The sequence below is a fragment of the Nilaparvata lugens genome, chromosome 7 (assembly GCF_014356525.2).
Source record: "Nilaparvata lugens isolate BPH chromosome 7, ASM1435652v1, whole genome shotgun sequence".
Lineage (NCBI taxonomy): Eukaryota > Metazoa > Arthropoda > Insecta > Hemiptera > Delphacidae > Nilaparvata > Nilaparvata lugens.
In genome coordinates, this window is record NC_052510.1 from 38,069,812 (window position 1) to 38,093,414 (window position 23,603).

Here is a 23,603-nt window from a genome sequence, read left to right on the forward strand (position 1 = left end):
GAAATAGTGAGTCGAGTTTATTGACGGACAAGGAAGTGGATAACTACTCACATGACTCTCCTGACTGATGGTGACTTCCTCGACTTTGGTTTTGACTTGCGGCATCCAGGGTGGATCGACGACCGGAAGCGATTCGATGCCGATCTTCGGAGAGGGCAGAGTGAACTCGATGCCAGGCGGTGGCACTTTGAACGTCACCTGAGCCCCTTCTTCCATTCGAGCCCACACCTGGTATCTCTGCTTCCACAGTACTTGAAACCTGCAATCACAATCATGTACAACATTCAACACTAGAAAACCTGACCACATTAGGTAAGTTTGATTTGTTCATATAGTACATCCAGTGGTTCTACTAGCTCATTTTGATTGCCTCTCAGCCAGGAGGTACATCCAATAATCTAATTATACACCGATTGAATTACAAACGGGCCTGTTTTACTCAGCTGGGTGATATTCTATATTCTATTATTGGGCTTGTTGATTTTTGATTAAGAATTGATTTTGTGTGTTTATTTATACATATTTTTGGTTTTTGGTTTACTATCTTTTAGTTTGTATTTTAGAATATTATCACGGCAAATGTACCAATAATTTGAAGAATATTTTCGAACTCGTGGCTGGAGCTCAAGGCTTCTTTTTCCAGCCACACCAATGTATATTAGTTGATAAGTGTTATTTTGTAAATTTCTAGTGAATTGGTAAATAAATAAAAAAAATATATATATATATATTTTCAACTACTTAATTCTTATAAACACCAGGAGCCCTAAGGCCCATATTATACGAGAGCTAATGCCGCGGCGTTAACGCGGCGTTGGCAGCGCTGAACCAAGTCATACACAGCGTTGTTAGTGCGTACTACTATGGAAGTACTATAGCCCAGTTAACGCGACGCTAAAAACGCCGATTTATGAAGTTACATCACATTATTATACTATCGTTATTCTAATTGCATTTCTATATTTATTCTCATTAATTAATTATTTATACTTTGTGAAATTCGTTGAATAACTAGCATTATTGTCATTTAATGTAAATTAGTGAATAAGCCAGTAAATATTGTAACATACATAAATAAAGAAATCTAATCTAATCTATAATTAAAGATGTTCTCTCTATAAGAAAAATATAATTTATGTTTCAAAACAGCTGATCGTCGAATCATAACTTGAAATGTGAAAATTTTCAACTCACCGATCCCTATGTTAAAGCAATGGCAAAATTGAAACTTTGATCATTCATTCCACATGTCCAGGATGCCTTTTTTTCAAAATGTAAGGAGGTGTTGTCATTACAAATAACCATGTTTGCCTATTTTATATTCTTCTTCTTTTCTTCTTCATCTTCTTTTTCTCCTTCTTCTTCCACTTCTTTTTCTTCTACCGTACTATCTTTTATTTCTCTTCATCATCTTATTTTCTTCTTCATCTTATTTTTCTTCTTGTGTGCCCTTTCTGCTGTTCCCCTTCTTCTTCTTCTTCTTCTTCTTCTTCTTCTTCTTCTTCTTCTTCTTCTTCTTCTTCTTCTTCTCTTCTTCTTCTTCTTCTTCTTCTTCTTCTTCTTCTTCTCTTCTTCTTCTTCTTCTTTTTCTCTATTTCATTCTCTTTCTCTTCTCTTTTTGTTTCTGATTCTAGTTTTCTTGTTTTCTATCTTTTTTCTCTTTTTTTTCTCTTTTTTCTTGCAAAGTGCCTGCGGCCTAGTTTTGAAAACCTCCAATGCTCCTATCGTTTTGCCTTACTTCATAATATGGTAAGCCGAGCAAATTTTCAAATTGTACACATCAGCTGTTTGAAATTGATGGAATTCGACAATGATGTTACAGCAAAGTTTAGGTTGGGTGTGTGGAATGGACGAATTATTAAATAATAATTGGATCTTACATAAACCATAAATTTTAATGCATTTGTACAAACTTACTCATAATCCCCTTTAATTTGTAATATTACATTTTTTCTCGATTGGAATCGAATCTTCAATTCGAGATCTATAAAACTTTATAGTAAATATCAGAGTCATCGATATACGGACAACTTTTTGACTGAGAATTTATCGTAAATGATTGTGTTGCATGTTCCATGGTGTCACCGAGGCTGAGTTGACAGAATTAACAGATAAATGGTTTATTTAAATAGAGATGATATATAAAATTTAAAATAAAGTTTTATTGAGAACAAATATAAAATGTGAATTCTAAACTTGTAATTTATAATTTTTTTTGGTGACGTGTCCATGACATCGACACTGTTTGAAGTTGGTTTGCTCTGTACCTTTGTGCCTGCCAGGCTTCCGTCTCTCTAAAAAATAATGGCTGGCAGCATGTGTTCTGATTTTGTGCTCTCTGAATATTTTTCTGTTTAAGTGGATTATTAATGTTTTAAATTGAGTTTTGAACAGTTTTATGGTGTTCTAAGTTTGTGTATTTTGATTTGTGTGTATACAAGCCTATAGCCATTGTTTTCAACTATATAAATTGGATAAGTATTTAGCTTGTAGTGACTTCAGATGCTTAAGCGTGTAAGATATTGTTCTTTGTGTATTTGTGTAGTATATTGCCAAAATTCTTCTGAAGATTATAAGTTGATTTGCTCTGAAAACTGGATTTCTCATTCATAGGCGATAGATCCATTCATAGTTTATCAAGAATCTATTACGTTGGAGCCGATAACTATCCTTAGGTTAATAGGTGTGAAATGCTATCCAACCGATTTAGGAGAAATTGGTAGCACGGCAAATGTTACTCCTGTGGTGGGACTGAATTACAAAATAAATATGTCCCAAATGGTACACCATGAAATCCCTGGTTATGAAAAATTATTAGTAGGATAGATATCTTGATGGGTTATGAATGGTATACTGCTGAATGGGAAATCGGTTCAAGAGAGATCAAGTCCTAATGAATATATTATCTGTACAGACTAGCAAAATGGCAAACATTAAAAATGATCTGAATCTTATAGCATTCTTAACACAAAAGTTTGATCAGCAAAATGCTAGGTTTGATGAGCTAAATGCTAGATTTGATGAGCAAAATGCTAAGTTTGATGATTTGAAACAATATCAAAGTGCTAGGTTTGATGATATGAAGCAAGAATGTACTAGTATAAGACTAGAGCAGGTTAGTATAAACCTTCTATTAAAAGATGCACATGAAACATTGAGTGATAATCATGAAGATGAAAACAAATTGAAGCAGGATAATAGTAGTGTTGAGATTCAAGATCAATTAGTTCAAGTTTCAGATAATGTAGGCCTAGTTAATGTTATTGAAAAAGTAAATCCTAGTGAGATAGTAAAATTGAGTAATGTAGTAGGTAGGGAGTTGTCTTTATTGAAAGTCAACAGTAAAGAAAGTAGTATTGCCAAATTGATAGTTAGGAAAACAGTAAGTAAAGTGAATGTTTACATGAGACAGGTTTCTGTAGAGGTTAGGAACAATGTCAACAAAATGAATCTTGCTTTGAATCAAGTTGATGAATTCAACTTTCAACTAAAAATTGAAAAGGTGTATGCAAAGCATTATCTAGTGAACATGACTGACTTTTGTGAGCAAAATGGCTTTGTTGAAACAAATGAACCCATAAATAAAATCATGTTCTTGAAGAAAACAAAGCACAAAGTCTCCATTGATGTGTTAGTATTCAAAGGTTGTTTCAAGTTACTTACTTACAAGATGATGACTGTGAATCACATGATGAAAGGGTATTCCCCAGCACACAATGATTAGGAATCCTGTGTTATGCCGGGATTCAGAATAGCATAATCGCTACACAGTGTATGGTAAGAGTCCATAATTGTGTCTTTTTTCTTTCCTGTAGCCTATTTTTCTTGGCCCTTAATCTTTTCAAATTTCGATTCTTTCCTGTCTTTGTGTAATGTTCAGTAAAATTCTTCTATGATGCATATCTTAACCAATCTTGTCCATAGTCATTTAAATTTGTATTCTTCTGAAATAATATTAGAAGTTAAAATAGTAGTTTATTTTTCTAATCTTTAAATTGTTGATAAAACTTAACTTTTCTAAAATCTATCCATTGTAGTGTAAATAATTGTTTGCTTGCGGTATATTTTTTCATCATGTATTACATATTTTAATTATGTCTATTTTTTTTCAGGTATCATATTAGGTAATTAGGTTTTTCAGAGCAAAATTATGTCCCATGTTCTTATCTTTCATTGCATATTGTGCCATAAGCCATATGTAATTAGGTTATAGTTTTCTTCTGGGCTTTTAACCCATCTTGCATTTTATTTTTTTTTGCTGTCCAATACTTTGGATTTTTGGTAGACAAGTAGGTGTGATTCTTTTAGAGGTGTGGGCGTGAACCACATATGGCTGGACTCGATTATCTGACCTACTTGTTTGCGATATAAAAACTTTAAGACTGCAACATCAAATGTTTGTAAAAACTTTTGCATACTTTTGTTTTTGTGGTCCGATACTAGAGTCTGCTATCACATTGCCTTACAGACATCTAGGAACTCTCCACCCAGTCACAATAGTCAACATTTTTTTCCCTTCACCAGTTGTTTTTGTGGGAGTGATAGCTCACAATTATAACAAATTAGAGTCATACTTGGAATTTACAAAATTCCATAGTAGTATATTTTATTAAATATACTTCCTTATGAAAGTTCAGTACTGACATGTAGGATAGGCTCTAATTAATCTTTCTCTTCTTTGTATTATTTAGGAAATTTATTTACCCAATTTTCTTTTTCTCTTGTTTGTATTTTTTAGGGAACTTATTTACCCATTATCCATCTTGATCATCTTTGTATTGTAATCTTGAAATGTTTGTATTTATTATACAGTCTTTAAATTATGAAATTATTTAAAAAATAAATGGTTCAATTTAGAACATGCTGAAATCTATTCTTATGTATAAATTCTTTTGTTATAATAAATAAACATTAAAATTTGAAAGTATTAATGAATTGTGTAGCTATATATATGAGATGTATTAATGAAAGTTAACTTGAATAATGTTTTCATTGAATAAAAACGTCTTGTTATATTATTAATTGAAATGAGTTAAAGGTTAAAATTTCTCTAAAGTTTTTGTAATTGATGTCTTTTTCTAAATTTTAAAACTGTTTATTATATAAATTTTGATATGATTGATTATCGTTTGAAATGGATGCTGGAGTGTATGTAGAAATTTTAGTGGGGTTTGTTGATTAGAATTTTGCTGGTATGTGATTGTTTTTTGAGATGGAAACCCATTATTGCCTAAAGAAGGAATAACAGAGGTTATGACTTAGAGAGGCAGTAATGAGATAATATTTTTTGTGTTGATTAATAATGTTGATTGCCATAGATGCAGATTACTTATGAATATTGATTGCCTTTGAAGCAAAATATTATTGATGTTTTGAATGATTTCTTGTTTAATGATTGATAGTAAAGTTTTGTCATGAAATGTAGTTTGTGTTTAGAACATTGAAAAGTCGAAATAAACTATAGTATCCAACAAACGATGATTAATAATATTGAATAATTTGCTTTTTATAAAATATTTGAACAATGAATAAATGGAAATGAAATTATTTTTTTTTTAGTGAAATTTTGTAATTGATGTCTCCAAATTTCACAATTTATGTATTGCTGACTGTATAATAAGATGTTAACAAATTTCAATTTTACATTGATTATATACTTCAAAATAATTTTCATGTGTATTAGATTGTATTGATAGCCTAATCAAAATTTTCCTTTTAGTTTATAAGCATTTTAAGATAACAGGTACAGCGTGGACATTAACATTGAAATAATTATCACGTGAATCTCGAAATCGACAACAAGTGAACGCCATGAAGAGTGTTAAGAACATTTGGGTGATTTTCGAACTAGTGTGACTCATCAATTGAATAACAACACCAATAACTACACCACTATCTACGCTGATGCCTACACCAATAACTACGCCAATATCTGCTCTGATGTCAATATCTACGCCAATAACTACGCCGATGCCTGTGCTGATGCCAATGCCAATATCTACGCCGATGCCTGCGCCGATGCCAATGCCTGCGCCAATGCTGATGCCAATGCCAATATCTACACTAATATCTACATCAATAACTACGCCAATATCTGCTCTGATGTCAATATCTACGCCAATAACTACACCGATGCCTGTGCTGATGCCAATGCCAATATTTACGCCGATGCCTGTGCCGATGCCAATGCCTGCGCCAATGCTGATGCCAATGCCAATATCAACGCCGATGCCAATGCCGACACCAAAGCATACGCCAATGACATGTTCACGTTCGCAACTTTGAATTCAGAATAACAGTCACAGTATCATGAAAGAATTGATTCAAAAAATCCTCTCCTAAATTATTCCTGTATGCAGAACTCTAAACCTTGAAAGCTGAAAATATCAAAAAACCAAACCTTACCTGAATTAATCCTCACCTAAATTAATCCTGTATGCAGCGTCTATCTCTTTTCCGAAAAACAAATTACATTGTCATTACAAGCCTGAAATGTACATTGTATAATTACAAATATGATACAAAATTTACATACTCTGTATCGAGTTTGGTATGCAGCCGTCTACTACAAGCATGAGGCAATGCTAATTGAGATGTCACCTGTATCGAGTTTGGTATGCAGCCGTCTACTACAAGCATGAGGCAATGCTAACTGAGATGTCACCTGTATCGAGTTTGATATGCATCAGTCGACTACAAGTATCAGCCCAACACTACGTGCATCCAGATCAGCCCAACACTACGAGTATTCGGATCAGCCCAACACTAACGTCATCACACTGGAGTCACACTTAACTGAAAATCATACTGAGTGCCTTAATGGACTGTTTTCCAAAATGTGCATCGATAAAATCAACCGCGTCAATAGTGAAAGAAATGAACATTTTTTGATTTATTGAAATTTTATGTGAAAATTAAATGTAACAATTCATCAATTCATTTAAAAAAAAAAAATAATAATAATAATAATTTTTTTATTCAACATACTAAATTTCTTTTATGCAATAAAAAATTGAATTTTTCTATCTATTAAATTTATGTGCAATTTCAAAAAACTATTCTTTATATATTAAACTTTCTGTTGAGATATTTTCCTTTAAATTATAAAGCTAAATCAAAAGTAATTTTGATATTCTATACTTTGAAATATTGTTTGGAAACCTATAACAAATGCTATTGATGAATTTTTATAATAATTTTCAATATTATAGGAAAAAATGTAATGTTTTTATAGAAAAATTGTTACTGTTCTCGAATTTACAATTCAAAAATTTCCATTTGGGTCAATGTAATTTTTTTTTCTTTAAATTTTCAAACAGTAAAATTTTTTATGTCAAGAGGGGGGTATTTGTAATATTACATTTTTTCTCGATTGGAATCGAATCTTCAATTTGAGATCTATAAAACTTTATAGTAAATATCAGAGTCATCGATATACGGACAACTTTTTGACTGAGAATTTATCGTAAATGATTGTGTTGCATGTTCCATGGTGTCACCGAGGCTGAGTTGACAGAATTAACAGATAAATGGTTTATTTAAATAGAGATGATATATAAAATTTAAAATAACAATTTCAAAATAAAGTTTTATTGAGAACAAATATAAAATGTGAATTCTAAACTTGTAATTTATAATTTTTTTTGGTGACGTGTCCATGACATCGACACTGTTTGAAGTTGGTTTGCTCTGTACCTTTGTGCCTGCCAGGCTTCCGTCTCTCTAAAAAATAATGGCTGGCAGCGTGTGTTCTGATTTTGTGCTCTCTGAATATTTTTCTGTTTAAGTGGATTATTAATGTTTTAAATTGAGTTTTGAACAGTTTTATGGTGTTCTAAGTTTGTGTATTTTGATTTGTGTGTATACAAGCCTATAGCCATTGTTTTCAACTATATAAATTGGATAAGTATTTAGCTTGTAGTGACTTTAGATGCTTAAGCGTGTAAGATATTGTTCTTTGTGTATTTGTGTAGTATATTGCCAAAATTCTTCTGAAGATTATAAGTTGATTTGCTCTGAAAACTGGATTTCTCATTCATAGGCGATAGATCCATTCATAGTTTATCAAGAATCTATTACGTTGGAGCCGATAACTATCCTTAGGTTAATAGGTGTGAAATGCTATCCAACCGATTTAGGAGAAATTGGTAGCACGGCAAATTTGAACGTATTAAACTTGAAGATTGGTTCAGTGGTGACTGAGATCTCAGGGTTGAACTGTGCATTCAATAAGTTATATAGATTTATAAGTTTATAGATTTTTTTTATTCTGACAGTTGATTATCTCAAAACAGAAGAAAATGTAATCGTAAACTTGAAATATGAGTGAGATTTACCAATAAATCTAATAAAATTCATAAGGAGTTTGTATCTTCAACGAGATTGAAAATATATATTTCACGAGATACTTCTTCCAACGAAGTTGAAAGGGGTGATGAAATTAAATTCAAAAATCTTTATTTAGTGAAGTTAGAAGTTTTTAGTCCTCTCTACCACTCAACCTCGGTGATCTTGATTAGAATATATGATTATTGAGAATAATTCATGATGCCATTCAGAATTCACACCGTCAGAAACAAAATGGCAGTGATTAATTTTACAACTTTATCACCAGTACCTACACAAATCAAATAATTTTATCGCACAAAAAACATAATATAATATTCCTATCCTTTGTTCAATGATATATTCCAATATCTATTTATTAATTTTAAATACATTATCATTAAAATTATATTGGAAAAGGGAAAACAGCCGAATCCATCAATATTCATTTTTAGATTAATATCAGTCAGGAATAAGGAACAGAGTTGAAACAATTCAAGTAACTAAAATATTGCAACTTGTCTATCTTCGTAGATCTATAAAATTATCTCACAAAAAAATTGCAATCTGAAGCTTGGATTTGGAAGTTATTGTAGAAGAGCAAGCCCGAACTGTTACTCTTTCATTTTTCACTTGTTTTGTATATTTTTACGCGCACAGAGATAAAGTCAAATCTATTACTATACTCTTCAATGTTTTTTTCCATTACGAACTGCTTATTGTTAATGATAATTTTTAAATATAGGGTGATTACTGGGAAATGAATATGTTTTTGACTTGCGTAGTATACAAGGAATGTCGATTGGCGGCGGCGGGAAGTTGTAGTGCTGTGGAGGGGGAAGCGTGCAGTTTCAGTTTCAGTTGTAGCCGAGATGTGGAACCTTGAGCATCGTACGTTCATCATGCGACGGTTTTACGCAAATGGTGAATCAGTTACTCAGACTCAGCGAGACTTTTATGCACATTTTAACGTTGCACGGCATGGTGCTATCCTTGATCATAACACGATATTGCGTTGGATAGACTACATAATGTTAACACAACTGGATCTTTTTTTTAAGAAGAAACCTCCTGGAGCTGCCAGGATATTTAGTACCCCTGAGGCTGTTGAAAGAGTGCGCCTTGCAACAGTTCAGAGTCCTAGCCGCTCCGGAAGCGGGCATCTGCACTCGGACTTCGCCCATCAACAGTGAGAAAGATTTTGGTCACAGATCTTAAATTCCAAAATTCCGAAAGATTTTGGTCACAGATCTTAAATTCCAAAATTCCATCCTTCGAAGCTGGCAGTATGTCATCAATTGAGTCAAGCAGATAAGAGACAGTGTGTCAATTTAGTAACAGAATGAGTGAAATTTTGGAAGAAAATGACAATGCAGTTATCCTTATGAAGCGCATTTCCACTTGGACAGAGCAGTAAATAAACAGAATTTACGATTTTGGTGTGCAGACAATCCTCAAATACTGGCAGAGAGCTTCATCATAGCTTACGTGTGACTGTGTGGTGAGCAGTTTGTGAAAAGGGGATCATTGGTCCTTATTTTTTTGAAGAAAACGATGGCAGAACAGTCACAGTGAATGCACAACGGTACCTGGATATGTTGGAAGAATATTTCTTGCCAGATCTGCGCCGTCAACTTATAGAGATAGATACGTAGTGTATGGTTCCAACAAGGCGGGGCAACAGCACATATGGCTTGCATAAGTTATCACGTACACCCTGAGTAGCTTCAGAGGTGGGTGATTGATACCCAGGTGTTGCTCCTGGATGACTTAGCTCGGTCGTAATGTGGGCGGGGAAAGGAGGCAAGTCGAAGTTCCTCTTCTTTCTTCTTTGTGCCTCAGCTGGCGTGGACAGTACCTCCTGGTGCTTCTGACAGCGTGAAGGTCGCTCTCTTCTCTGATGACACCACTTCGAGGTAATTTTGTATTGGTCTTACGGCCTCGGTTCCGCTCCAGTATAGTAGGAAGAGATAGGATAGACAGGAGGGACGGCAGCCAATGTGCCGCTGTACCCGGAGAGGATAGAAGAATAGGGACGGCAACCAACGGGCCGCTGTGCCCTGGGAGGATGGGAGGATAGGGACGGCAGCCAACAGGCCGCTGTGCCCTGGGAGAATGGAAGGTTAGGGACGGCAGCCAACGGGCCGCTGTGCCCTGGGAGAATGGAAGGTTAGGGACGGCAGCCAACGGGCCGCTGTGCCCTGGGGAGATGGAAGGATGGGGACGGCAGCCAACGGGCTGCTGTGCCCTTGGAGGATGGGAGGATAGGGACGGCAGCCAACGGGCCGCTGTGCCCTGGAGAGATGGAAGGATAGGGACGGCAGCCAACGGGCCGCTGTACCCTGGGAGAATGGAAGTCTAGGGACGGCAGCCAACGGGCCGCTGTGCCCTGGGAAAATGGGAGAATAGGGACGGCAGCCAACGGGCCGCTGTGCCTTGGGAGAATGGAAGGTTGGGGACAGCAGCCAACGGGCCGCTGTGCCCTGGGGAGATGAAAGGATAGGGACGGCAGCCAACGGGCCACTGTGCCCTAGGAGGATGAGAGGAGAGGGACGTACGGCAGCCAACGGGGCGCTGTACAAGGACAGGAGGTCAGGGACGTACGGCAGCAAACGGGCCGCTGTACAAGGAGCAGGAAGGTTGGGAGCGGAATGCTGTGGTCTGGGGCTCGTCCGGCGTTTATATACTCTCCCAAAGTAGAGGGGATGGAGCTGCGCCGCCGCCAGAGGCGGTAAGAATCCTCTCGATGCTCGAAAGATGGTGCGCCATCGGTACCCTCCTTATCTCCGTGGTCAGCTAGCTTGCTGATAGCCGAGCGTCTTTTAATAATATTAATATTTATTTAGCAACATTTTACCGTCACAATTTTACTTTGTGACAAAGTATGGAATTCCTTCGGTGAACATTCCCAACAAGAGTGATCTCGCGTTTTGGTGATGTCACTTGGCCTTCTCGCTCCAGCCTTCTAACAATTCCAGATTTCTTTCTGTGGGGATTTTTGAAAGCTAGAGTGTACATAAACAAACCACAAACAAGACAGGAACTTAAAGAAGCTATTCGCCAGGAAATCAATGGCATCCCTAGAGACATTTTTAGCAAAATACATAGCAAGTTTCAAAGAACGCCTTCAACAATGTATCCAAGCAGCAGGCGACCACCTTAGAAATGTAATTTTCAAATAATAAATTGTAAGTAATTTTATTTTGAAATTGCATATTGTGTACACTGTATAAATGCATTTATAATAAATATACACTATAATAAATGTTTTTTTTTCTCTGATTTGCAACAGTTCTCGTTATTTGAAAAGCATGCGTTTCCCGGTAATCACCCTAATTTAAGATTAGAAGCTAATAGCTTTCAATCATAAAAATCAGACTGCTATGTTGTAATTTAATTATTTTAAAGTGAAATTTATTATATTATTATTATTATTATTACCTGAGAATAGCGTTGATTCTATGCGCGGGCTCCTGGTGGTGGAGAGCGTGCTGCATGATGTCAGTGGCTTGTGCGGGCGCACGTACCGCCCCCACTATGAAGAGAGCAGCCGCCCCCGCCGCCACCTCCTGGTTATGCTCGAGCAGCAACTCCCACGCCACCGCCAGCGAGTCCACGAACTGGTCCTCTCCCAGCACCACCGCGCCTTTCACCAGCGTCGCGATCGGCGCGTGGAAACAATCTCTCACCTACACAAGCATTTCCTATATTCATCACTATCAATCTATCAATTGCTTTCAGATTCAGCAATTAATCTAGAAAAACTAGGCTGATCCTGTACCATTTATCTCCCAAATTTTGATAGAAAGTTAATGTTGTTCAAAATATTATTAGGTTATGAAATCACACATCACAACTTCACTAGGTACTTAATTTTCGGTCCAAGAATACTGTGATTATTTGCAAATTTTCAAGGTTGACGTGAGGATAAAATAAATGTATGTATCAAAGATTTTCGAATAATTTAAAGACAAAGGTCACAAACCATGAAATAAAATTGTTGATTAAATTAAAAGATTGTCAAAGAATACTTTTTTAATATGAAATTACTATAGCTTACTTGTGTCTTGATGTACTTTAGAATTGGAGGCGGATCTTTTTTTTCTTTTTCTTTCTTTTTAGTTGACGAGGGGTTTTGATTCTGGCCCTTGTCTGTGTCTGCCTCGGTCACATCTTTCGATGAGTCTTTGTGTCCCAATTTACTTCCAATTTGCGAATTGTCAATTCTGAAAAATAATAATGAACTCACTCCTACATCTATATTCACTCATTCTCCTTACGTGTATTAGCAATAAATTCACATTTGTCCATCCAATTTATGTCTATAAATTACAATTACCTTTTTAACTGCAGTACAACATTATTCTTCTTTTGAAGTTTTCCTTCTTTTTCTGATGTAAATAGACTCTACATTACTATCAGGCTGGATATTAGAAAGCATACTAATACAAGACCCGTGATTATTTACTGAATCCATAAAAATAATTTTATAATATTAGCCGGTAATTGACTGGCATTCTTTGTAAAACTCGTTCTATTAATTAATGCGTTGCAATGAAATTTCAACAATATGGCATTATTGAACCACAAAGTAGAAATTATTGTGTTAAGATGGTGGAGAATGAGAATAGTGGAACTTACTTATCCTTCTTGGATACACTGTCCTTCCTCTTCACTGGTGAAGCCTGGGTGCTCGCTTGTTCTGAGACCTTCCGGCTACGGAACTTTGTGTCTTTTTTCGGATCTTCCGGTTGAGATTTTTCTTCAAAATTTGGTAACCCAAATTCTTCTCCATAAACCTAAAAATAAACAGTAAAATAGAACTTGAATTTTATGTAATTTCGTACGTTACTAATAATCCAATACAAGGCTGATAAAGAAGGAATGAGGGTATTTTCGATTAGGTGCAGTAAATTATTAATAATTAACAATATTAGAAATCATTAAACCTTATAAAAATTTGACTTATACTAATACTATCAGTTCTAATATAATTAATTGAGCAGTTGTTATACATTGGATCTCATTATTTCTCCCTATTCATTTGAATTTTGTAATTATAGAAATGGATGACATTCATCACCTTTCGGACGGCCTTGATGAGACGTGACGCAGCTCTCATGTGACGCCTGTAGCAAAATGGATGGCAGAAAGTTTGGTGAGAACAATAGAAGTTGAAGGAGTTCATCACTTGCACCATGACCTGTAAAAGATTAAGTGATTAATTGAAACATTATTATGAACTATAAGTATTAACTTGCATTTAATTAAATATTAAATGGATTTCTAGCATTTAATGATGACTGAGGACATATAGCATTTACTGATGCGATATTTTTTCCCATTCATTTAACAACAATCATGTACAATCTACAAGTAATACTCAACGGAAGTTACGAAAGGTTTTTACCCAAATCAGTTTTTTTTACCAATTTATTAAAATATAAAAACAGATTTTTTGTAAAAAAAAATGTTATAACAATTATTTTACTCGAAAACAAAAACATCCAGGATAGGAATTTTGGAAATGCTGATATAAAAGTTAACTAGAAGTAGAATAATTATTAAAGCAATATAAAAGTATAAAACTATCACAATCATCTTGACAAAATCAATCGCAAGCAATCCACTTTTTCATTCTTATAATAGGAATTCTTATGAATCTGATGTCCAGTGATGTATTTACTATGAAGATGCATTAAAAGAGTCTCAGTATGAGGATTGCACAAAATACAAGTAGTATAAGAATTACGAATTTCTGTTTTTCGAATTTTAAAGGCAAAGTGAAAACAAGAAACAAAACATGAGAGTAACTCAATAGAGAACCCACAAATCTACTTCCTCATCCTTGATTCTGGAGAATTGGAATAGATGACTTGAGCATCAGTTACACTTCATCAGAGAAAGTTCTTTGACATGACTATCATGTTTATTGAAAATTTGAGTTACTATGATGCATGATATTGTATTACTTCACTATATAATATTCTGTAATTATTGATTTGATTTACTATGACATTATAGTTGATTGCTTCCAGACTAGATTAATTGATAGCTTACTCTTACTGTACGTTTGACTCTCACAGTGTTCAACTGTACTAGAATACACGTACATTTCACTGCCCCCCCCCCACCTAGCCCAATGGCGATTTGAGCATTACACATCGTTTGTGCACGCAAACTGAACAAATTATTAAAAAATTCGATTAGCGGGGCTGGGGAAACGATAGCCCCCCTACTTAGTGTAATTGCGATTTGAGCATTACACATCGTTTGTGCATCGTTTGTGCACGAATGTGCACGACCACTCTGCGTTTGTGCACGCAAACTTTTTTTTATTGTCAATACTATAGCTATCTAGTCTGGAGACTAATGAGCTAATTTTTTTACCCTAACATACTACTTGAAAATGTTAACAGCGAATATCTCATTAGATATTCTTACTGATATTGATTGTTTAATTATTATGTACACTTATGACTGTACTATAGAAGCTAGATTCACTCAATCACTGCTCTGCTCTTTCACTGGACACTAATTGAACAAGCACTACACTAGCTCATACGGTTTCCTCCTTTTGAGCCTCCGCACCAACCCTCCATTGTCTAGCAGCTGGATCGCCTCAACGTTGTCGTGTTGATGCAGTCGCCCCTCGTGCCTCTCCGCATGCCTCTGGATCTCGGTGGACACCAGGTCAACGTGCAGGTCTCTATGAAGATCGCTGTTCCTGACATACCAAGGAGCATCCACAATGTTCCTCAGCACCTTGTTCTGGAACCGTTGTATGACATTGATGTTGCTGTCTTTGGTACACCCCCAAAGTTGTATACCATATGTCCATACTGGCTTTAGTATCTGTTTGTACAGAAGTACTTTGTTTTGGATTTGTAGGTTGGAGTTTTTACCGATCAGCCAATACAGCTTCTTATATTTGATTTCAAGTTCCTCTCTCTTCTTCTTGACATGGACCTTCCAGCGAAGCTTTGCGTCCAAGGTCATACCTAGATACTTGGCATCATTGGCATATGGTACAACTTGGTTGTTAATTGTTAATGGTATGGGCAGGTCCTTCTTATTGGTGAAGTTGATGTGAATCGACTATGCTTCATTTAGTTTCATCCTCCACTTTCTAGTCCAATCTTGAATTTTGTTGATGGATATCTGTAGTTTTTCTGTTGCAATATGAATATTACTGTCTACTGATAATATGGCTGTATCGTCTGCAAATGTTGCTGTAGTATTCTCATCAAGGCTGGGAATATCGCTGGTATAGAGTAGGTAGAGAAATGGTCCTGGAACACTTCCTTGAGGAACTCCTGCTTTTATTTCCTTCAAATCAGAATATGAATTTTCATGCCTGACTCTAAAGTATCTGTCAGTCAGATAGGATTTTAATATATCTGTAAATTGTTTTGGTAGCACTTTTTTCAGTTTGAAAAGAAGACCTTCATGCCACACTATATCGAAAGCTTGCCCTATATCAAGGAAAGCTGCTGAACAAACTTTTTTCTCTTCTAGGCTTTTCTCTATTACATTCACAATCCTATGCACTTGGTCTATTGTTGAGTGTTTCACTCTGAAGCCAAATTGGTGATTTGGAATTTTGTGCTGTCCCTCAATTATTGGTGTTAGCCTACTCAGTAAAATCCTTTCAAACAACTTGGCAAGCACAGGTAGCAATGATATTGGCCTATATGATAATACTTCATGTGGCTCTTTACCTGGCTTGAGTAGCATTATAACCTCTGCTACTTTCCATATTCCTGGTACAAATTTGAGTCTGAAAGAGGCATTCAAAATGTGTGTTAATTTTACTACTGCTTTTCTTGGTAGGTGCTTGAGGACTAAGGCAGTTATCATTTCGAATCCAGGGGTCTTTTTGTTATTCAGATTTCTTATTTCTCTTTTCACCTCTTCTACTGTGACACACATTATTTCTTGATTTGGTTGTAAGATGTTCTCCTCTGCTTCTAAAGTGTCATCTTCAGTTGTGTTGTTTGGTTGAAAAACTTTCACAAGATGATCTGCAAAGGTCTGTGCCTTTTCATCACTACTCCTTGCCCATTGTCTGTTCTGCTTCCTGAGAGGAGGAGATTGATGAATGGGTTTTTTATTTTTTTTAGCTGCCTTCCAGAGTGAGTAGTCTGTACTGCGTTCTGCTGTTAAGTTTATCAAGTAATTATTGATTGATTCATTCTTGATACATTGAATCTCTCTCCTTAGTTCTTGAGTTAGATTGTTTTAAACTCTTTTGTCTTGAGGGGGACGTGATTGCTGCCATCTCCTTCTTGCTCTTCGTTTTTCCACAATCATTTCTCTGATTTCCGCAGGGTAATTATTTCCAGTGGTTCTTCTTCTGAATTGTGGAGTATTACACCATGCTGCCTGTTGGATATCAGTCACAAACTTCTCTAACTCCCGATCAATCTGTTCTTCGTTTCTTAATGGCGAGTTCAGCTCTATTCTTTCATCCAGCATATTTTGGAAACCATTCCAATCCGTGTGGCTGTTGACTAGCGCAGGACAAGCATCCTTCTGTAGAATTGAATCACTCAGAGTCAAAATGATGGGTGAGTGGTCCGAATTTAGATCGAAACTATCCTCTAAATGCAAATAATTTACCGATATATTCTTTGTCAGAAGAAAATCTAAAAGATCTGGGATTTTCCTCGTATCGGTGGGCCAGTAGGTTGGTTTACCAGTTGAAAGAGCTTCGCACCTCATCTCTCTCATTGCTTCATAGAGCTGTCTTCCCTTGTGTGTTGTTAAGCGCGATCCCCAATGCACGTGCTTTGCATTGAAATCTCCACCAAGAATGAATTTGTCTCCTAACATATCAAGCAATGATGAATATTCATCTTTTCTGATGGAATATCTGGGAGGACAGTAAATAGCTGCAACAACAAAATGATAATTGACTGCTTTCATTGCTACACTTGTCAATTGTATTCTATCACTTTCGAGTTTCACTTGTTCATGATGTTGTATATTGTTTCTGATGATGATGGCACTCCCACCCCTTGCGACATTGCTGGGATGTAAAGCATGATAGATCCTATAGACTTTGAATTTTATAAACGACTGCTTTGTAAAATGAGTCTCAGATATAAGATATATATCTATTTTTTCTATGTTTAGAACTGCTTCCAACTCCTGTTGCCGTTGTAACAATCTATTTGCGTTCCATTCCATTATTTTTAGTGAATGAATCATTTGAATTGCAGTAGTTTACTTTGTTCTAACTTCTGAAATTTAGACTGCAGTGAGGTGATTATTTGTTCTTGTCTATCCAGTTTTGCCAAGATGAGCTGCAAAATATTATTGTTATCTCCTACTTCACTTTTTGGCTCTCCCAATTTTGGTTTATTTTCTTTCGAGACAATCTGGGCGAAAGTTAATTTCTTAACCGCGCTTTCATTGTTTGGATTGTTGGTTTGTGTATTTTCTGTGATTTTTGGTGGAATATTCTTCACTGTGTTCTTCCGTAAATCTGGAATATCTTTTGTTTTATTGGAGTTACTAATCTTTTGCAATTCGATTGCGACAGTGCAGCCTCGATAGCTGGCTGGATGTGCTTCCCCGCAATGAATACATTTTGGTAAAGCATCACTGGGTTTTGTACAGTCCTTTGTTTGATGTTTACCTGCACACTTTACACACCTAGGCTCCTCGTTACAGTATTTTTGTGTGTGACCGTATGCTTGGCATCGTTTGCATTGCGGTATCAGGTTGGCCTTCTTCAGTGCTTCCACTTCCACTTTGCAACCAAGTATATTTTTAAGTTCAAAAACTTTTTTATATTTTCTTCCGCGCTGAATGAGACTATGAACATATCTAATGGCTCTCTTGTCTTCCACTTTAGCTTATTCACAACTTCTAGAACTTTCAATCCTCGTATTTTCAAATCTTTCAGTATCATGTCCATACTACAAGAGTGATGAAGTTTTTTAATCATTACTCTTATTGGTCTCGACTGCTTATCTTCATAGGAATGCCAGTTAAATCCGTCATTAATCAGTTCTCTGGTAACATTCCGATAAGTTTCGGAGTCGACTGCATTTAGTTTGAACGTTTCTCAACTCAAGAGTTTTATTCTAAATTTGCCAGCTGGATTCCATCTAGATTCTTGATACCATCCACTATGATTGGGGGTGGTGGCATTTCTTTCTTCTCTCTCTTCCCCACGTCAGTGGTTTTAGAATTCAAGTTCTATTGAATTCTTTTTGCAGACACACTTTTGACTTCTGGCGATGGAGTACTAAGCTTCCTCTTCTTGATAGCCCGCTTAGTACGAGTCCTGATCCATTCCGTTTCTTTGGCCAATTCTTCCTCATTTGTTGAGTAGTTCTCGGCTGCTGAGCTGGTAGGCTGTGAGCTGTGAATCTTCTTCTCAATATTCAGAAATCTTGCTTCCAAATCCTGCACTTTTTTTAACAGTTTCAAGTTGCTCTTCTCCAATTCCTTCCTCTTCTCATCGGTCTCTTTCCAGGCGATGAAAAGTACCTGCTCGGTTGAAGTTTCGAGTTTATTCAATTTGATATATTTATCCGGTGAACACTGGATTTCTGATGTATTTAGAATGGTGTTGGTGTCCATACTGTCGTTAGTGGCTTCCTGTTCTCCTTGCTCTTCTGTAGGAATACTAGGTGGCTTCACTAAGTTAGACATATTTCGAAAACATACCTTTCAAACAGCCCTCGTATCAACACTCACGCACACGGAAACGCGAACGCGAGCTTTAGAACGGCCGCGAAAAGCAGGTCGCTTTGCTTGCATGAATTCCGCGGTCGACGACCGATATTTGATGTAATATTTTTGTTCCACTTTTGATCGCGAACAAACTGCTGACTCACTACTTCTACACTACACTATTACTACTCCACTATACGTCCGTTCTCTACGAGTTCTAACGCAATACTATCACGCAAACTGAACAAATTATTTGAATATTCGATTAGGGGGGCTGGGGAAACGATAGCCTCCCCACTTAGTGTAATTGCGATTTGAGTATTACACATCGTTTGTGCATCGTTTGTGCACGAATGTGCACGTACATGCAACGTTTGTGCACACTTTTTAAGCAAGGTAATGGGTTATCACAGGAGTGAGGTATAGTAGAGTGGGCAAGGAAGGCTGGGGAAATGCTATCCCCCAAACAGTCAGAACACTCCAATTTTCGGCTCAATCATTTGTGCACGAATGTGCACGTACATGTAACATTCGTGCACACTTTTAAAGCAAGGAAATGGGTCATCACAGGAGTAAGGTATAGAAGAGTGGGCAAGGGGGCTGGGGAAATGCTATCCCCAAACAGTCAGAACACTCCAATTTTCGGCTCAATCGTTTGTGCACGAATGTGCACGTACATGTAACATTCGTGCAAGTAAACCTCGTCAAGCTTATACTAAAGTACTCTTTTTCAAAGAAATTACTTAACCTTATTTATACTTAACTAATATAATATTACATTATACTTTTTCCTTTACATGGTTATTGTCAATAATTTCGAAGAGGAACTTTCCAGAGAGTGTTATGATACTATTTTAGTTGAGGATATTACTACTTTCGATCCTCACGGACAAGCATGCATAAGAACTTTGAATGACTCAAATATAATACAGATGATTATTCGCAGTTTGAACAAGAATTTCGATCAATTTATTTACATGATTCAAAATTGTAAGACCATTTTTCATATAATTGTACTAATGGAGACATGGATAACAGATAATGATTTTTTTAATGGATATTCAGCTATCAATAAGCCTAGTAATTTGAATAAATGCGACGGAATTTGTATATTCGTTAGAGAGTCACTAAATGTGAATATAATCAATTATAACATATCAGAATCAAATAGTTTAATACTAAATATCTCACAGCCCTTTAAAAATGTAGATATAACTGTATTTGCAATATACAGATCCCCATCATCGGACCTAGAACTGTTCCTAACTGATCTTAATCATTCCTTAGAATATTTCAGAGAACATAAAAACTCTATATTTCTCGGAGACCTAGATATAAATTTGAACTTAAATGGGTTCAAATCTTTCATTAACAAAGATACCAGAGTACAGCTCAATTCAAGCACATGTATTGATCACATCTTCCTGAAAACCTGCGAATTGAATGATAATGTTATTCAAGGCATCATTTTCAAGACAAATGTTACCGATCACAACTCCACTTGCTTACATATGCGCTCACCTAAGCCAACACCCAATAATACAGTCCCAAATCACCGACTTGTAATAAATTTTGAAAATTATCCAAGAAGTTGGACTCAGAACTCTGGATGGATATAAATAACCCCACTACGGATGCAAACAAAGCCACCGATATTTTCATAGAAAAATTGCAAAACTTGATTGAAAACTCTTCTAGTAAACGGGCCAAACCTCACAAGCTGAAGCCATTGAAAAATTGGATCACAAAGGGTTTGATAAATTCCATTCGCCATAGAGACAAATTGCATAAAATGCTCTTAAAACAACCGTTTAATACTGAATTAAAAATAGAATATAAAAATTACAGGAACCTACTAAATAAACTCATAAAACAATGTAAGTTCAGGTACTATGAAAATAAAATTATCGATGCTAAAGGTAATAGCAAGAAAACGTGGAACTGCATCAATGAGATGATAGGCAACAATCAGAAATCACCAGCCCAAAAAATTGATCCAGACATTCTCAATAATCATTTTGCCAACGTGGGTAGAGTATATGCTGAAAAGCTGAGGTCCACAAACAGTAACAATCATGCGCCAACTTTACCCAGGCAAACCACAGACACCCTTATTAACTCACCACACTCATTCTTCCTCTATCCAACAGATGAGAATGAAATTTCAAACTGTATTGCTGCTCTAAAGAATAGTGCAGCCCCAGGTATAGATAAAATAGCAAACCAAACTATTAAAAGAATTTCTCACTCAATTTCTAAGCCTTTAGCTGTAATTATAAACAAGTGCTTCACTGAAGGTGTATTCCCAAACCACTTCAAGATATCTTCTATTGTATCATTATTCAAATCAATTTATTTTTCCACATTGCATTACAAAAAAAAATGTAAAATTCATAAAGCCAATTATAAATAGAATACATCGAATGAAATAGAAAATGATACATTATTACATTGATATGTACTAGATAGATGGCGTGGAATTCCCCCAAGAAGACTATACGTCTGTGAATGGGGGAGAGTTCTTGCATGAAAATAGAGTAACAGATGCAATTAAATAGAGAATGCATTTATTCAAATGCTAATTAATATATAATTTTAATCGAACGAAAATCCTAAATAAATGCTGAAAATCACCTCGAAGACCTCTGCTACTGCAGACATTGACAACAGGGCTAACAGCTAGATGGAAATTCGATGAGAACTACTATCCAAAGATTGTCAGTTTGGTGTAAGGGCAAGCATTCTGACTGGCAATTGGGAGGTACCGGGTTCGATTCCCGGGCTGGCAACTAATTTTTGGATAGTAGTTCTCATCGAATTTCCATCTAGCTGTTAGCCCTGTTGTCAATGTCTGCAGTAGCAGAAGTCTTCGGGGTGATTTTCAGCATTTATTTAGGATTTTCGTTCGATTAAAATTATAAAATAGAGTAACATGTATCTTTATCTGTGCTATGAACTATTAACTTCATGTTCTATACAACCTATTCAAGTAAATGTAACTGCTGTTTATAGTTTATTTAAAAAAATACGTGATCAATAGCAGAGCAGAGTTGATTATAAATTTACAAGTGGGAGAGCAAGGGAACCTAAGACCAGCAATGAAGCGAAAAAGTTATATTTTAATTAAATTGAGCTGGTGAGTTATACTACATGTTGTACGGTGAATGGAGCAGTTCCTCAGTTCCAATCCAGCCTATGCCAAAAAGCCACCCGACTAACCTACTTTTATACACCACGTCGCTGCAATTCTCAGCCTCCCTGATGACGTCCGGCAAATTCCTATAGATAATTTGAGCTAGGTAGTATGGTGATTTGAGTTCTATTCCATGCATTAATCTAGGTGTTGAATATCCATGGTTGTTCCTGAGTCGTGTTTGATAACTGTGTTGAATATTAGCAAATAGGTTTATTTTATTTTTCCTTATATATGTGTTTTTATAAATAGCTGTCTTAGATTGAGCACAGGGAAGTCCGAGAATAGCAGCAACGTGGGGTACCTGGATTCTTTTTTCAGGATAGTTTTCATTATTGTGCGTTGAGTGACGGCCAGCGGCTCCAGGCAAGCAGATGAAACACCTCCCCAAACTATTATTCCATACTGCAATATTGATTGGGCATAAATGCATGGTAGATCCTCCTACACAATCTAATGTCTAGTACCTGGCTGAGCTGAGAGAGTCCATACGACATCCTTCTAAGCCTCTGTTTGACACATTGAATATGGGGAACCCAACTCAAGTGATGGTCAAAAATAACCCCAAAATATTTGTATTGGACAACTCTCATGATTGATCCACATGTACAGACTGAGGATTCTAAATCTGTACATGTATGCATTTCCACCTGTCTTGAGCCTGGATCTGATTGGTTCCTTGTTACAATCGGCATATACTTTGTTTTAGTTATATTTACTGTTAAGCTGTTATGGTCGAACCAGTTTTTTATTTTTGATAGGTCTATAGTGGCATTTTTATATATACATCTTCCCAATCCTTGCCAACAGAAACAACAACCGTGTCATCAGCAAATAGGAATATCTTGCTTGTCGTGTTGAGCTTTGAAATGTTATTGATATATATAAGGAACAATATTGGACCCAGGGTGCTTCCCTGAATCACCCCATAGTCAACACTGTCCCTCTCACCACATTTATCATCAATTTGAACAAACTGAAGGCGTTCATAAAAGTAACTTCTGAACCACTGCAAGGCATTATTTTTTAATTCCAATAGATTCAAGCTTCTTGAAGAGCTTGCCTCTATCTATAGAGTCGAAAGCCTTGGCCAGGTCCCGGAACGTCATTAAAACTTTATTTCTAAATTTAACTGACTCAATTATATATTTGGTTACATCGAATAGAGCATCATTGGTATTTTTTGATTTTTGAAATCCATATTGGGTTTTTGCAAGTATGTTATTATTTGTCAAATATTCTGTTAACTGTAATTTGACACATTTTTCAATAATTTTAGACAATGTTGTTAGAAGAGATATGGGTCTGTAGTTTGATAATTGATTCTTAGGTCCTGATTTGTAGATTGGGATGATTTTTGCTATTTTTAGATTTTCCGGAAACTGTCCTTCACGAA

The 23,603-nt window shown here is 36.0% G+C and overlaps 1 protein-coding gene across 29 annotated transcripts in view; it reads right to left on the reverse strand.

The window, feature by feature from the left end:
• LOC111059297 (protein unc-80 homolog) overlaps positions 1-23,603 on the reverse strand; it is a 177,154-nt gene that overhangs the window by 55,480 nt on the left and 98,071 nt on the right. For all 29 annotated transcript variants that reach the window (XM_039432683.1, XM_039432677.1, XM_039432690.1 and 26 more), the window contains 5 exons: positions 13,409-13,528; positions 12,967-13,124; positions 12,386-12,551; positions 11,767-12,014; positions 52-259 (listed from right to left, as the gene is read on the reverse strand). In XM_039432683.1, coding sequence (XP_039288617.1) covers positions 52-259; positions 11,767-12,014; positions 12,386-12,551; positions 12,967-13,124; positions 13,409-13,528 — 900 coding nt within the window. The remainder of the gene's footprint in view (positions 1-51; positions 260-11,766; positions 12,015-12,385; positions 12,552-12,966; positions 13,125-13,408; positions 13,529-23,603) is intronic.